The sequence below is a fragment of the Neomonachus schauinslandi genome, chromosome 8 (genome assembly GCF_002201575.2).
Source record: "Neomonachus schauinslandi chromosome 8, ASM220157v2, whole genome shotgun sequence".
NCBI lineage: Eukaryota > Metazoa > Chordata > Mammalia > Carnivora > Phocidae > Neomonachus > Neomonachus schauinslandi.
Genome location: NC_058410.1, coordinates 8,908,386 through 8,924,488, shown reverse-complemented (window position 1 = coordinate 8,924,488; position 16,103 = coordinate 8,908,386). Strand labels below are relative to the sequence as shown.

The following is a 16,103-nucleotide window of genomic DNA, read 5'->3' as shown; positions in this document are numbered from 1 at the left end:
ACCAACGTGTGAGTGCTTTTCTTGGGTTTCTACAGAATCAAGAGAGAGAAGGCAACATATCAGTAAAGAATAAACATTTTTACTTTGAAACAAAGAAGGCAATTTATTGTAGTGAGATTACATTAAAATTCTATATATGATCCCCAGTGCATATAAAGTAATTTCCTGCACACTGTTGGAGAAGACATTACTGAGTCACAAAGAAACTCAAAGTGTTATAAATCAGTTAATATTGATGTATTGCATTTTTACTCATCTATCCAAATTGAAAATGAGATGATTTAAAGGACACATTTAAGTATTTTTCATAAATTTTAACGATGGCTTTTGCATTTCCTGGAGTTTGTAATGCCTTTGATAACTCAAAACACAGAAGTCTATTCCTTGCAGTCTGCTCCTTTTTCTTACCATGGTGAGTATTATCACAAAGCTGCTTAGGGAGTAAACTTCTAATAGATTTAAATGTTTTTCCCTAAATGGAGTTTGTGGAAAATATGAAAAATGGCATGATATTGGAGGTAACAAAAAAATAGAAGAAAAATTATTTTTGAACACTAACCAATAGAAAAGTGCCCCAGGAGGCAGAGAACAGCAGTGCCGTTGACCACAAGTTCACAGACAAATATACACATACCCATGTAGACATCTTTGCGCTTAACACCTTATCTTCAGTACATCTTATACACTTGCTACATGTTGCACAAGTTCAGGCACACAGACACCACCTGAGTGCGCTTGCATAGCTAGCCCCACTGAGGAGGGCTCTACACAGCTTCTCTAAAGGAGCTTATTCTCGACTTTTTTGAAAACAGAGTCTAAAGCAGTTCTTCGTACAGTCATGCATTTACAGAGATACCACAAGCCATGTCATGGTGTCTGGTCTGCCTTCCTAAATGTAGGATTCTTTAGCATACTGGAGTTGGTCAGCCTCAAAGACCGGCTGACTACATTGCCGCACTAAGTGGTCCAGCTTAGTCTTCTGATTTGACTCAGATGTAGTTCTTAGCCGGTACAGCTCTGGTCTCCCTGTGACAGTCACTTGTCCTATCGTTTCAACAGAAGCACGGACAGTCCTGCTCTGTTTCCAACTCTCAGTCCTGGGAGATAGTCTGTGCCTGTCAAGTGGCTCTTGACCGCATATATCTTTTGAATTCCCTCCATGGTGAAAAGGTAGGAGAGGTGGTAGTTGAGTGTCCCGGCGGAGCATTCTAGCCCTCATGCTGCCAACTGTTTGGCCCCCGTGGGCCGAGAGGTCCAATGCCTGGCACCGAATGGCCTCTTCATAAGATGGCGGACTCCCAGGGCTTCTCTGATCCACTTGCTGGACCACATCCTCGACTGAGAGGGCATAGGATCTGGAGCTAAAGTCTAGAGCTGTTTGGCCCTGGATTTCAGACAAGTTCTCTTGGATGATTCGCCCAGCAAGCTGGCTTTCTTTTTTAAAGCCTTTCTTTACTTGGTCTCTTGTAAAGCCTTTGGATTTCACAGACACACAGCTGGGGGTTTTGGTCAACACTCTTTTGTGAGAGGCAAAAGAGAATGACATGGAATGTTTTTTAATCTCTCTGGTGGGTTTACTTTTCTCTGCCTTTGTGAAAGACTGATGTCTGGTGAAGAAATTTCTTTTGGGACTGGAAGGAGAAGCCACGGGGGAGCTGTCAGAGGAAGCATCCAGAGAGCCACTGGAGGAGGCTTTGGGCGCCAGTCCCCACAGTAACCCCAAAGCCTGAGTCGAGTTCCTCACCTTCAGGTCCTGTGGCCTCTGAGTTTTGCCTTCAACTGCAGGAAACACCTCCTCTGGAAATGGGTCTTCAGCTTCCTCACCTTCCAAACAAGCCCCTGCCTGGGCCATGGTGAAGTCATCCTCACTTCGTGTTAGTTTTTGGTGAGTGTTCTGGCTCTCAAGGCTCTCCTGTGAGGATGACACGCTGGGCTCTGAGTAGCTCCTGTCTGGTTCCCTGAGGGGGTTTTTCAGCCTGGCCGCAGTGCCGACAGTGGGCTCTGGGCTCGACTCCCGAGCGAGCTGCAGGCCTCTGGGCTCCCAGCTGGCAGCCGTCTCCAAGGGCACCTGGGGCCGCCTGTTTGGGGATCTGATGGCACCGCTGGATTCCATGTCAGGATCATTGCTGTCATAGGCTGAGTCATTCTGCAGCGTTGACATGTCTGGAGGAAGTTAAGGGACAGTTGAGTTTCTGGGTCAGTTTCTTGGAGAAATAAACTTTAGCACCATTCACCCGACTGTATCAAGTATGGCACTAGGTAATCTGGTGAAGCTACTGGGGGCTTGATACGAGAGAAATCTGTCACATTAAAATTTTGTTTCTTTCCTAGTTTGAGGTGCAGAAGAGAAGTAGGAAAAGGAAATACAAGTGAGAGAATGAGAATGAGAAAAGAGACAAAACAACATTTCATTGAACATTTGTTGATCTTAAATTTAAAAATTAATCCTTTGGATGGCTCTTTGATTGGATCCATTCCATTTTAATGGACCCATATCCTATTATGTGGAAACAACCCTCTAGCTAAAGGTAACTTAATAAAATTAGCAATTCTTTACGATTCAGAAAGAAGCTGAAGGAGTGTCCGCTGAATGAGAAGGCTGCAGGAAAATTTGAGAGCAAGTTTCCATGTTAATGGCATCCTATGAATTTGATTTGGTGACTTGTGCAGGTAACTTGTGCTTCAAATGCCAGAGATACTTTACGTTACTGGCATGGACTGGCAGACTGGAATGGACGTTCCCCCACAATCATAATCAATCAAGAACACATTCAGTACCTGAACTGTCAGTGTGTTCCAGGGAGTCATCAGAAGCAGTACTGGAATGTGCCGGAATGTTCTCCCCAAATATTTCCAAGCAGTTATCGATGAGGAATTCCACCAATGTTTTAACCTGTGAGGAAAAAGAAGCAAGTTGTCAGCCTAAAGACATCTTTCATTCTTTTAAGGGAAGAGGGGAAGGAATGGGGATATAATGAGGGCCCACTGTTAGGGAGGTGCCAAAATGAGCATATGAGATCTTTATGTTTTTGAAAAGAACATATAGAAAATTGGTAAAAGTCATATATATTGAAGTTATTTTTGGGACATGCATTTTTTGAGAATTATAAAAAAAACCCTCTGACTAAAATTTTCACTTAAGTAAGGAGTTTCCCAAACTGATAGTTGGACTGACAGAGTGCAATGCACAAATGAAAAAAAACCCAACCAAACAAAGGGGCTTTTCTATCCTAGGAGACAGTGAGACTTAGTCTTAACAAAGGACACCTTTGAAATACTACGAGACAGGATTGTTCCATTTCATTAAATGAATAAATCTAAGAGAGCAGAACTATGACAAAAGCATTTTGCATCTCATATTTCACTGTGAGCTTGAGTCAGCCAGAGAGACTCAGAGGCATTTTATCACTTGGCTTTTTCAAACAAACGGTGAGATCATACATTGGGAGTTTCTCAGACAGAGACTGGAACAAACCTTGTTGTTCAAGTCTTTCTGGGCTTCGAAAGACAGGTGTTGGTCATTCTCTTGGGTCAGCATGTTGGGTCCGACGCAGATAGCTAGATTGCTGGCATCCATCTTATTGATCTCGGAGTTCTTGCTGATCAGGTAGAGCACGGAGATCAGGTGCTTGAGCAGCAGGAGGTTGGGCCGGGGGAGCTTATCTGCAACCCTGGAATGAGGTTCAGGAAAGCTGGTTTTAGAGGACTAATGTTCTATCTCAGTTTTAGTGTAGCAAGTTGAAAATTTCTGCTTAACCCAGACTTCCTTCAAAATGAGGAAGGTGCATTTTCATCAGTAAGATTGTGAAATGTTCATTCAGACACTTCCAGTGGCAACTAATGTGGAATGAAACTGGTTAACCATGAGATCTTAAAGACCTAAGACACTGGTTCGTTATAATTAGGACACCGATAACACAGCCCTTTATTATTTGTATAGATCTTACATTGGGAAGCCTTAACTTCTGTAACAAACTCCATAGTCGAATACATTTTGAAAACTGCTTTGTAGAACAATCATGTAGCCAGGCAGAATGTCTTTCTTTTTTTTAAAGATTTTATTTATTTATTTGAGAGTGAGAATGAGAGAGAGAGAGAGAGCATGAGAGGGGGAGGGTTAGAGGGAGAAGCAGACTCCCCGCCGAGTAGGGAGCCCGATGCGGGACTCGATCCCAGGACTCCAGGATCATGACCTGAGCCAAAGGCAGTCGCTTAACCAACTGAGCCACCCAGGCACCCTAGAATGTCTTTCTAACACTGCAAGACTGGTATTTTGGGAACACGATCATTTGCCTTTCTTGATCTGTGACCATCACACAAAGATGACCCATTTTTATGCCATTCTGAGAAATCTTTATGGAGAAGAAATCAGTTTCTAAGGGCATGTTCATAAATATGGTCAGGTCAGCACTTAAACGGGAACATTGGTACAAAGGATAATAAATGAGATGTGTAAAGCCTCACTTTTTCAAAATCTGCAGTGGTGACTCTAATGTAGGGAACGTTTTCACTTCTCGTAAGAAGTTACTATTATGGAAGAGCTTAGTGCCTTTAAGGAGAAACTTGTGGTTATCTTAGGATTTTCAATTTGGGACAGATACTCTAATGCCTTTAATTCAGTAACTATTCCACTAGAAATATTTAGCCGCGTGGGACAATCATAACAAAGAGACAGACTTTCATAACATTTGGCAAAAGTGCTGATATTTTGAAATTAGGGGTTTGAGATTGTCTAGTTGCTAACAGGTTACAGTTTCATTTACAAATGTAATCGTTTTTGTTGTCTTTGGAATTTGTTTTTATAGAGTTTTCATTTTGGTTAATTAGAAGAATATGAACTATGCTGTGGAATTTTATGATCAAAACAATCCCTTCCCGATTGTTCTCCTGTGCTTTAAGGGATGTTTTATGGGGGAATTTTTGCCTTGCCTGACACAAACCTATTAGGTTAAGGATAACCCCACGTTCCTATACTTGGCCACCTAGCCTGTTTTGAGGCTTCCATCTATGGTTTTGTCTCATACCTTCTTGAACTACTTATGTTTTAGACTCTTCCATCTCTTGAGGTTTGTGAATATTGAAGTTCACTTTCTACTCTTTGAAAAAGCGCTTCCTTTCCTTTGGCTAAAACTACTTTAAAAGGAATGTCCAGGGTACCTCGTGATTTTTATTCTGGGAGTAGATAAATAATTCCACTCTGATTCCCTAAACACATCAATGTTCCTGAAACACTCAGAGAACTGTGTGAAGAATCAGAAGATGGAGACCATGTGGGCCTGGCCTCTGGCAATGACTCTGACCACTTACTGTTTCAGGGCCTCAATTCTGTCCTCTTCATTCGGCCTCTCCAGTGCGTCCATCCACTCCTCAAACAGGTCACATGAAAGTAGCTTCTGTGGGATACTTCTGAGGAAGTCCTGAAGGGTGAAAGGGGGATGGTTGGGCCTGGTTGGGTTACATCATGCGCTGGCGTCTTCATCTTCCCCTTGTCTGGTCCAGCTCAGGGACCCTCTGATCATCCTACCACAGGCTGCGCCCCCTTCCTTCCTGCATTTGAACACTCTAGGGAAATCTCTCGTAGCAACTTCCTGACAATGGACAGAGTGAGGCCATCCTCTGAGGGGCTCCCAGCTTCAGGAGCATGGACTTGGCCTTTTCTCATAAGAATTTGGGGAGAACGTACTGTATCATTTTCTGTTGGAATCTGAGACCGTAGACACAGAGATGTTTATATAAGAAAATAAAAGGCTTCACTAAAAAACTTAAACTCCAAGATTAGTTTACTTTGATTTGTAGGGAGAAGGGCCTGTTTCTTATTCCCAGAGACGTAACGTGTCTGAGCCCATTGGCAGATTTTTGGCAGCAATGCTGTGACCTCACCTTAAAGACCACAGCCAGAAGGTGCACAGGGAGACTTTTCAGATCTACCATGCCTCCCGAGTTGAGCTCCTCCTTGATCTCTTTGCGGGCTTTCTCATTGGCTGCTTTCCTAAAGATCCCTTCCGTGGATGGTCCTTTAAGGCACAGAATAGTGAGAATATCCTGTAGGAAAGAGATGTAGGAATAGGAAAAGGTTACCCTTACTTTGAATACATGAACCCATGTGAGGCTATTACTACATGAAAAGTTGATGTTTAGGTATTAAAACGGTACATGTGAACAGTAGCAAACTTCACCTGTCATAGATAATCCTCTCCATAAAAGATAGGTCTCTGTGATACCAACATGGTCTTTACAAGAGACCATGACTGCCAGGTTTTCACAGGCCCATTGCTATCAACCTCCTCCCTCCACTCTGCTATTTTTCTAAGAGGAGGTAAGTTGTGAATGCTCTAATTTTGTACATTCTAGAATTATTTCCGGTCTCTCTTCTTTCAAGTCATTCTATATAAACACTGGATTTCTGATCATATACTTTATACCCCATCTCTATCCATTGACTTCTCAGAAGCTACACATCTTTTAGCATTCTTAACTCTATGAAGTCAGGAGGATGGAGGGTTGGATTTCTAGAATGTAAGCAGTTAGATAGTCTCCTGACTGCACTCATATGTGGAAACACCATTTCCAAAAGTGGAAAAACCTACAGATTGGCCCCAGCAAGGATTTTTCACATCTGACAAAAACCTGGAGTAGGTTTGCGAGTACATGCACCTACCTGAATGGGTCTGGGGAGTGTGTCATCCTCACCACAGATGATTGACAAGGGCTGATCAAATAGTGATGTTTTTAATTCAGGTTCTGAAGCCCCAGAAAAATCTGACACAGCAGAATGCCTTCTCATGAGAAAGGGCCAGGACAGCACCTTCTTTCTTTTCTTAATTTCTATAGCCAGGAAAACAAGGCAAAGAGAAAAATTAGATTCATAATTGTTAAATTATTAAATAATTATTAAAGATCCACATAAGACCATGGATATTGTCAGCCACATAATGTCATCTATGGTATGCCACGGGGGTGGGGGTGGGGAACAATTTTGAAAAATTGAGAAAGCAAAGGGCATGAATTTTAATCTAGAAAAATGAACCCGAAAAGCAAACACATCGTTACCAGAGCAACCAGCCCGTAAGTATCAACACCCAGGTTCCTCAAAGTCTCCACCTTTCCTGTTTTTACTCTTCACTGGCTGTTTACTACAGAAAATCAGCAAAACTAGCTGAGCAGATCACAAACAACCATCTTCATATATTGACCTTAATAACTATGGTGGGTTTTTCTGATGCGAAATAGATTATTTTAATTTTCTCCTTTGACTGGCAGAGGAAACAAAACTTAAAAGGAGAGGAAGTGACTTGCTCAAGATCTTTTTTTAAACTGAAGTTTAGTTGACATAGAATGTTACATTAGTTTCAGTCACGATGGGAGACAATATGGAGTTTCCTCAAAAAATTAAAACAGAAATACCATATGATCCAGTCATTAAACTAGGTTTTACCCAAAGAAAAAGAAAACATTGATTCAACAAGATTATGCACACCACTATGTTTATTGCAGCATTATTTACAATAGCCAAGAAATGGAAGCAACCAAAATGTCCATTGATAGATGACTGAATAAAGAAGACGTGGTCTATAAATACAGCGGAATATTACTGAGCCATAAAAAAGATTGGAATCTTGCTCAAGATCATTTTGAATGCCCTTAGCGGGGCGGGCCAGTACACCTCCGCAGCCACACTAGCATCAACCAGCCACTAGAGGGGGCTACAGCAGTCTGCAGTTCCCCTCAGGATTCCCCCAGCGCCCCCCGCCAGGGTGGGGGTTGCTTGAGGACAAGGGCTGGCACAAATTGCCTCAGAAAGGCTTGAACCTAGACTAGGCAGTTGGGAATTATCACGAAAACGTTAGTGAGATGTTCTGTCTTTGCAAAATCCTGAAGACGTGTGTGCAATGGATATCGCATCTCACGCATTTCTTTCTTTCTATTTTCCTTCATTTTCCTTCTCTTGTTTCCCCCTACATATAAAAGCTCTATTTTCTAATGCACTGCACTAGGTTTCCACACTGGCAAGTGGAAGAGGATGGCTGGAGAAGTGGCTTGTCCCTTACAGTTGAGGAGAACTGGGTCGCGGTTATGTAATACAAAACACATCATGAAAACAGTGAAGAGTGAATGGTGGGTTCCTGGGAATTGGAGATCAGCACCAATTGCTTCATGGGTTCTTACATTCATTCCTTCATTAGAGAAGGAAGAAAAGGGAAAAGGAATCATCTGTTTTTCATATGTATGCCTGCTTTAGTTGTCAAAACAGAAGTGGCTAGGAGATCTGACCCCACTAAAATTACTCCTCGGAGAGCTGGGGCCTTGGCTGTAGGAAGATCTTTCCTGTCAGAGTGCTCTGATGCTCTAGTGAGCTGGAGTCTGCTGGCCATTTAAGTGTTAATGTTCTGCGGTCTTTAGAAGAACACTTAAAAAAAGAAATTCCTAGTAGGGTAAAGTACTGTGGTTTTGCAAACCAAGAACATTTGTTGTTAGCACTTACATAAAAGACCAGTATGTTTTCAAAACTCACCAATTAGCTGGCAAATATTATCTTCACTCTCACATGATGCCAACAGAGGATGTTCCTTGATATCGTCCTAAAAATATATTTATTTTTGTTAAAAATGACTGAAGAGATCTACCCAGTCTTTCCCCACAAAATACGTGGACAACATTTTATTCATATTAAAAATTAGTCAGTAAAGTCCAATGATCTTTTTCTAGCTTCTAGAATCAGTAATAAAGTCTTGATTGTCATCATATAAGGTCCAAATTAATGTATTTAATTAACTACATTTAGGATGTTAGTTTTCTACTCTGATAATTATACAATCCAAACAACACTCCATAAAAACAGAAAGTTTTCCATGTTCTCACAGTGCAGATGAAAAGTTTTAAAAATTGCTCTCTTACCTCTGACTGACATTCGATCAATGTCTCCATATTATTGGCATTTAGTGTTTTTGACTGAAAGAGAAAAAATTAAATTAGGTAAAGATCGTTTGGCTATTACCTCTGGCAAATATGAATCAAGAAATATAAGAGGGGTACTTACAGCATTGCAGCTGCTTATCAACTTCATTAGATTTTGGGCTGACTGTCCAGGGTTGAATTTTGCTCCCGTGTGGCCTTAGCTCTGCCTGTGAGAAATCATATGGGAGAGAGTGAGGAGGGAGACACATGATAAGTTGGCCAATTTCGGTGCCAAAACACAAAATCTGAAACTATTAGATAGAAAAGTTTTCATTTGAAGTCTGTGATATGTTTCCAGATGTCTCCGGCTATTAAGGATGCACCTGAACACACTTATTTCTAAATTTTTTAAACCTGATATCTTTACCATGCCAAACTTTGTTATTCATTTATTCCATTCCCACCAAGAGATAATCTAACAATCATATGATAACTAACGTTTTTCTGCGGGGAGGAGCTCATGTTGTCAGGTACTGTATTATGTGCTCTGCATGGATTAGCTCCTTTAACCCCCAGAGGAAAAAACTTATTCCCAGAATGCTACTTGCAGTAAACATAAAACAAAGTTAACGTTGACAGAATTCTTATACCGAAAGAGTGCAGGCTTCACACTGAAGGAAAGCTTTCAGTGCTCAGCGTCTTTAACATTATTTGCTGCATGTTTTGGGGTACAGCTATTTTCTGTTGGAGGTGCTCTCAAAGACCAGTGATTTGCCAGCTAGCTAATTTTCCAGTTATGTTAATTTATGGTACTCACCCTCGGAGGGCCTCCAGCCAGAGTTCTCTTATCTCCAGGGGAACGGTGCAGAATGGGAGAAACAGCATAACACTCTGCTCCTACTAATCCACCGATAGAGAGAGGAAGACTGAACTGCTCTAACTTCACGTGTTCTGCATTATAAACGAGAGGGGGCGGGCAGGTGGAAATTCAGAATATTACTGAGACCGGAAAGAACATCATGGGTTGTCACCCAGACATAGCTAGACAGACACTGTGGGGAGCTCTCACTTCCTCATTCCTTTTAGGGCAGCTCTGGTTCTTTTTCTTCTTCTAACACTTCAAAGTAAAAAAAAAAAAAATCTATAAACTAGTAAGGGTGGAAAAGATGACATATGGCCCATAGGTGAAGGCTCTGATTAATGTCACAGGTGGGATGTGTGAATAAGAAATTGTGTTATTCTGTGATAAACATAATTTTATTTTGTAAAGTGGTGATTTCAGGTGCCCTTATTTTGTATCCTGTTTGGGCGCTGTCTCCCCTCCCACCCACCATCCACTCCGTTCATCAGTCACCATACATTGCCTGGCAACCCTCTGGGTGCAGGATGCTCTTCCTCTAAGGAGTCCCAGACACACTGCCTCGTTTGAGAAATGGTCACCACCAGTTTCCTTTGGAATTAGGAAGAGTCCTCTAAAGTCAGCTGCCAAGATATAACCCTCTTCTCCTTTCTCTAACTCCTAGTTAAAATTGTTAATACTTAATTTGTAGTTTGACCATCTCTAGTCCTGACATGGAAGGAAAACCAAAAATTCCTTTAAAAAAAAAAGATTTTATTTATTTGAGAGAGAGTGAGAGAGAGAGAGCACAAGCAGGGGGAGGAGGTGCAGAGGGGCAGAGGGAGAGGGAGAAGCAGACTCCCTGCTGAGCAGGGAGCCCGACATGGGGCTCGATCCCAAAGTCCTGGGATCTGACCTGAGCTGAAGGCAGACACTTAACCCACTGAGACTCCCGGGCACCCACCAAAATTCCTTTGATCAGACCAATTTCAAGTAGAAAGGAGATGGTGAATTTCATCTGTGGATCTTTCCTTCTGGATAAGAGAAAATCTCTGGTCTTTTCTGTGGCTAAAAGGCTATATATAAAATGACTCGAGTACCTGAGAAGCAGAATGTGGCATCCATTGTGACATCTTCACACAGTGGAGTGTTGCATAGCACTGAGACTGTGTGGTCTATAACTACATCCAACAGTGTGGCTGGGTCTCACCATACAACGTTGAGCTAAAGAAGCCAGACACAAAAGAGTATACCTTGCATGCAAAGCAAAGTCATCCATGCTGTTAGGAGCCAATCTGTGCCATTATACCAGTATCCTTGGGGTGGATAGTGACCACCAGAGGCCAGAGAGGGCTTCGTGATGCTCCATCTCTTGATCTGGGCGCTGATCATCTCAAGTTCACATTTCTGCATATGTGTTATTCTTCGACAAAAAATTAAAACTACCTTGTCTTAATTCATCATCAGAAGGCTTTAATTCCAAGACTTTCTCAGATTGATAGCTCTGTTGTCTCTATACCGAAAGGAATACTGATTAGGTGTTCTTCGGGAACCTGGAGCACAGAGCAGCTCAAATTTGCCCCCTAACTCAGTGTTTCAGTGGGCGGCGTTCAGGTCTCCAGCTGGAGGCTCCCTCTCTGAAAACTGCCACACAGCCAGAGTTTCTAGCTGTGTCCCCGCAGAGTCTGTGCACGTTACTGCCTTTCGTCCTCTCTCCTGCCTTTACGAACCTTCAGAATGACTCACTGACTTTTTTTTTTTTATTACCAAAAAGGTCATATATGCTGTTCCTAGCCTAGAGACAAGCAGGTAGTAGGTACTCAGGAAATAATTTCTGAACAAATACATTTACATATAAAATAGTCCTTCTTTACACTAATATGTATTTCATGAACTTTTTTTCATTTGGCATACTTTTTGGGGTTTTCTAAGAAATTTCATGTTGGCATTGCTTTAACTAATGCATCAGTCCTCAATCTAAATATTTCAAATGAAGACCATATTTTTTTTTTCTTTCTATTATGCACTATACCTCACAATACACATTCTATAGTGGTTTAAAAACTGTTTTTGTTTTTGTTTGGCCATGCAATTCTATATTCAAAGGAAGATGAACCCAGAATCCTGATGTGTAAAATGTAAAAGAACAATTTTTAGGGGGCATCTGGGTGGCTCAGTTGGTTAAGCATCCGATTCTTGATTTTGGTTCAGGTCATGATCTGAGGGTCGTGGGAATAAACCCCACTTGGGCTCTGCACCCGTGGGGAGTCTGCTGGAGTCCCTCTGATGACACAAATGCCATCAAAATATGGCAACGGAGAAAAATGAGGAAGTTCGTTGGACAGAAGAAAAGTGCTATTTCCCTTTGGATATGTAATCCCAAAGCTTTTTGAATTAAAAAAAAAATCTTTATTCAACCATCACCATCACCAATGGGCCCTGGAAAACTTTTTTTTTAAACTAATCTATACCCAACATGGGGCTCAAACTCATGACCCCAAGATCAAGAGTTGCACGCTCCACCAACTGAGCCAGCCAGGCGCCCCCCTAGAACTTTGTGAATTTTTAAGTGAGATTTAGTTTTTGCTGGGGTATTATTTTTTTTATTATGTAGAGAATCATGTTTATAAATTTATTATGAAATATACTAAGAATTAGACCTAACTAAACATGTATATTTCAGTAACAACTCTTGAAAGAGGAATAACGGTTTATATGTCTGTTAATGCTATTGTGGTGACTTTGGACATTTATAAAGAAGAAGTGATTAAAATGCAAATGCTATAAATTACATTGGGTATAAAATTTCCTGTAACCTAGTTTAATGTTCTTCTTCCTCTCTCCTCCTCCCCTTCTTCTTCCTCTTCTTATTCTGGGACTGAATTATGGGACTAGACGTGGACATTTGTTGACATTGAATTTCAGGGCTGAATAGGGTCTAAGTGAGCAACTAATTTAATGTCCTGTCCCTCTTTTGATGTTTTTACCCCTGCAGCATCCCACCAAATTGTCTCTTTATGGTTGTTCTCGAAGTTTTCCCGTGCTAAGGGAATAAGCTCTTCTCTATTCTGGCAGAAGGCTTCTGCATATGTCAGAGGGGAGCCCACCTTCCAAAAACTCTCCTGTCTTAAATCCCATCCCATTCTGAGAGAGAATTTTCAGCTTCCTCTGCTCAGCCCCTGCCACCCCCACCTACCGCCCCAAGCATACAAGCCTCTCTTTTTGAAATGAAATGACCCGCAAGCCTTCATTGTCCCAGTAGGAAATGTTCTTTTTAAACATTGCCTTGGTTTTGGGCATCCATCCTTAGCTCTGCATTCTGGGGTGTGAGACCTACTTATTTAACACCTATTATGTGCTGTATACTCTGCAGTATTTTCAAGTATCTTATCTCATGTAATGACTGAAACAATGCTCTGAGTATGTCATTCTCTGAGGCTTACAGATGAAATAGCTGGGGCTCCACAGGTCAGTTAGCTCCCCCAAGGTCATGCCGCTGGGTTTGAACCTGCTCTTTCCAGTTTCTCTCAAGGATAATCCTTGAAGGGATTCATTTATAAATGGAAATAAGATGTCTAGACCTATTCTCTCCATTTATGCCAGATGAGTCCTGGTGAATCCTTCTAGGGAACTCTTTTTACCTAGCACGAAGAGTCAGATTTGGGCCTTGTCCTGAAACTTCAACTCTCCTTCCATTAGTTTCTTTCTTTCTTTCTTTTTTTAAAAATATATATATATATATATATATATTTTTTAAAGATTTTATTTATTTATTTGACAGAGAGATAGACAGAAGAGCACAAGCAGAGGGAGTGGCAGAGGGAGAGGGAGAAGCAGGCTCTGCACTGAGCAGGGAACCCGATGCGGGACTCGATCCCAGGACCCTGAGATCATGACCTGAGCCAAAGGCAGACGCTTAACCATCTGAGCCACTATATTTTTTTTTTAAAGATTTTATTTATTTATTTGAGAGAGAGAATGAGATAGAGAGAGCATGAGAGGGGGGAGGGTCAGAGGGAGAAGCAGACTTCCCGCTGAGCAGGGAGCCCGATGCGGGACTCGATCCCGGGACTCCAGGATCATGACCTGAGCCAAAGGCAGTTGCTTAACTAACTGAGCCACCCAGGCGCCCATATATATATATATTTTTATTCATTAGAGAGAGAGAGAGAGCATGATCGGGGGGAGGAGCAGAGGCAGAGGGAGAAGCAGACTCCATGCTGAGCTGGGAGCCCAATGCGGGACTCCATCCCAGGATCCTGGGATCATGACCTGAGCCGAAGGCAGACGCTTAACCAACTGAGCCACCCAGGCACCCCTCCTTCTATTAGTTTCTTTAATAATCATAAAAAGAATGCAATTCACATCATCTTAAAAAATATATAGCACTGAAGGTTCAGTGACATGCAGAAACTCTTATATCGACAGATTAGAATTTTCCACTTGTCTGTAATTCTTCCATCAACCTACCATGCCCCACTTCAGCGAAGAAGGAGGTACTGAGCTATCTGGGATGGAAGTTAGTCATAAACAAGGCAATAGAAATGTGTGTCAGGGCCCCCAGTGTTTTCTAAGGCAGGAATATCTTTTTCTTATAGGCTAGATCGTTGATAGGGGACCCCAAAGCGAGGTGTTCTTGGTGCCTCTCGGAGATGTTGACAGTCACCATCTAATTAACAGATGTGTTTGTGACTGATGGAAAGTCACCATGAGCAGTTGGTCCAGGTGGCGGGTGGAGGAGATGTTCTCCTATCCTTAGTGCCGGCCTGTCCCGCACATGGTTCCCGCGGTAGAGATAGAGTGGGAGGGGCAGTTCCTGCCGTGCTGAGTCCAAAAATCTCAGAGTAAGTGATGGCAGTTTTCCCAGCCATAGGAGAAACATTTGTAAATACAGTGTGAAATGTGGGGGCAGGCATATATATATATATATATATATATATATATACACACAAAAAGTTGGAAAGATTAGCTTCACTCTCTCCATAGTCTTGCCCCGTACAGTTTCCTTAGAAAAGCAAGCTCTTACCCTGTGTGACAAGAGTTTTCAGAACAGGGAAAGGGACTTAAGTGGCTTTTGCTAGCAAGCAGAAATCGACAAGACTGCTTCTTACCCCAGGACTTTTATTAGCTCCTGATCACAACCGATTTTTCTCCAAGAACTGGCTTTGTTTTTACTGTGGTGACTGCCTAGACATAAACCCTGCGTCGGGGACTGTGATTCCTGTGCTGAGTGAGCTCAGTTACCACTTCAGTCCTGACCGCTGTGTGTGCAGTGTTACCCACCTTACCTGTCGGACACCAACTCCAGAACCAGTCTCTTCATTCCCAGCTCGCTTTCCCCTCTAACCCCTTGACCGTCCAGTGGCCCGGAGCCCCACATTCCTTAATTACAGCGATAACAACTATCTCCTGCAAAGAGGATGGTTTTCCCGAAGAGGTCACAGTTTCCTAGAGGACTTCTACATCAGCCACTGCCTGGCTGTCTAATGATTGATTAATACATTGATCTTCCAGAAAGTTCTCCAAGTTACCAAAAAAATTTTTTTTAAAAGCTATCCAGCCTTTTTGCTGATGATGCCTCCTCCTCTCTCCCCGACTTGTGTTTTGGTCATTCCCTAAAAGTGCACTCTTGCTTCTCCAGGCCTGTGAGGAAGCCGTTCCCCGCCTGGAATGCTGTTCACCACACATTTGTCTTTCAGAGTAGCCACCTTTTCCTCCCGCTGAACCCTTTTCAAGTCCCCTCTTCTCTGAGAGCACCGCACAGACTCTTCCAGAAGGAATTAGGCTCCCTTTCCCAGTTCTCCAACAGCAGCTCATTGGGTGGCTCCAGAAAGCAGGGGCCGATTTTTCGCTCTTGTCCTTAGGAGCGCCTTCACAGTACTCTGCTCGGAGCTGGTATTTATTCCTTCCTATACTTTGATTCTTTGCCACATGAAAATTGTGTTGTTAAATGAAGCACTTGATCTCACTGTGTGTTTACTGGTATCGCAGTGTTACTTAGCCTCTCTGACTCCTTGCCTCCTGGAGAAAGACCTTCTCTTTGTCAGGATGGAACAGTGACCGTGCACATGAGCTGTGATTTTTTTTTTTAAATTAATTAATTTATTTTTTTTAAGATTTTATTTATTTATTTGAGACAGAGAGAATGAGAGAGAGCACATGAGAGGGAGGAGGGTCAGAGGGAGAAGCAGACTCCCCACCGAGCAGGGAGCCCGATGCGGGACTCGATCCGGGGACTCCAGGATCACGACCTGAGCCGAAGGCAGTCGCTTAACCAACTGAGCCACCCAGGCGCCCATGAGCTGTGATTAAAGTGAGGAGGACGTGTCCCTGCAGGCCTTGTCCTGGGGACCAGCAGGCTTACGTGATG

General features: G+C 42.5%; 1 protein-coding gene across 1 annotated transcript; it reads right to left on the bottom strand.

Annotated features, from left to right (window-relative positions):
- Window positions 1-509: 509 nt before the first annotated feature.
- Window positions 510-9,811, bottom strand: LOC110583339 (T cell activation RhoGTPase activating protein). The gene is made up of 10 exons (XM_021693397.1): window positions 9,713-9,811; window positions 9,038-9,122; window positions 8,896-8,949; window positions 8,513-8,579; window positions 6,659-6,825; window positions 5,881-6,042; window positions 5,308-5,417; window positions 3,476-3,671; window positions 2,779-2,893; window positions 510-2,163 (listed from the first exon to the last, which is right to left on the bottom strand). The coding sequence occupies exons 2-10, from the start codon at window positions 9,062-9,064 to the stop codon at window positions 890-892; spliced, it is 2,172 nt and encodes a 723-aa protein (XP_021549072.1). The 5' UTR covers window positions 9,065-9,122; window positions 9,713-9,811; the 3' UTR covers window positions 510-889.
- Between the last annotated feature and the right edge of the window lie 6,292 nt (window positions 9,812-16,103).

Coding starts and splice junctions, on each gene's coding strand:
- LOC110583339 (XM_021693397.1), bottom strand. CDS start 9,064: ATGAAGTTGATAAGCAGCTGCAATGCT. Junction 3,672..5,307: donor AGAATTGAGGCCCTGAAACA/GTAAGTGGTCAG, acceptor ACCTCATTCCAG/GGTTGCAGATAAGCTCCCCC. Junction 2,894..3,475: donor AGAAAGACTTGAACAACAAG/GTTTGTTCCAGT, acceptor TTTTCCTCACAG/GTTAAAACATTGGTGGAATT.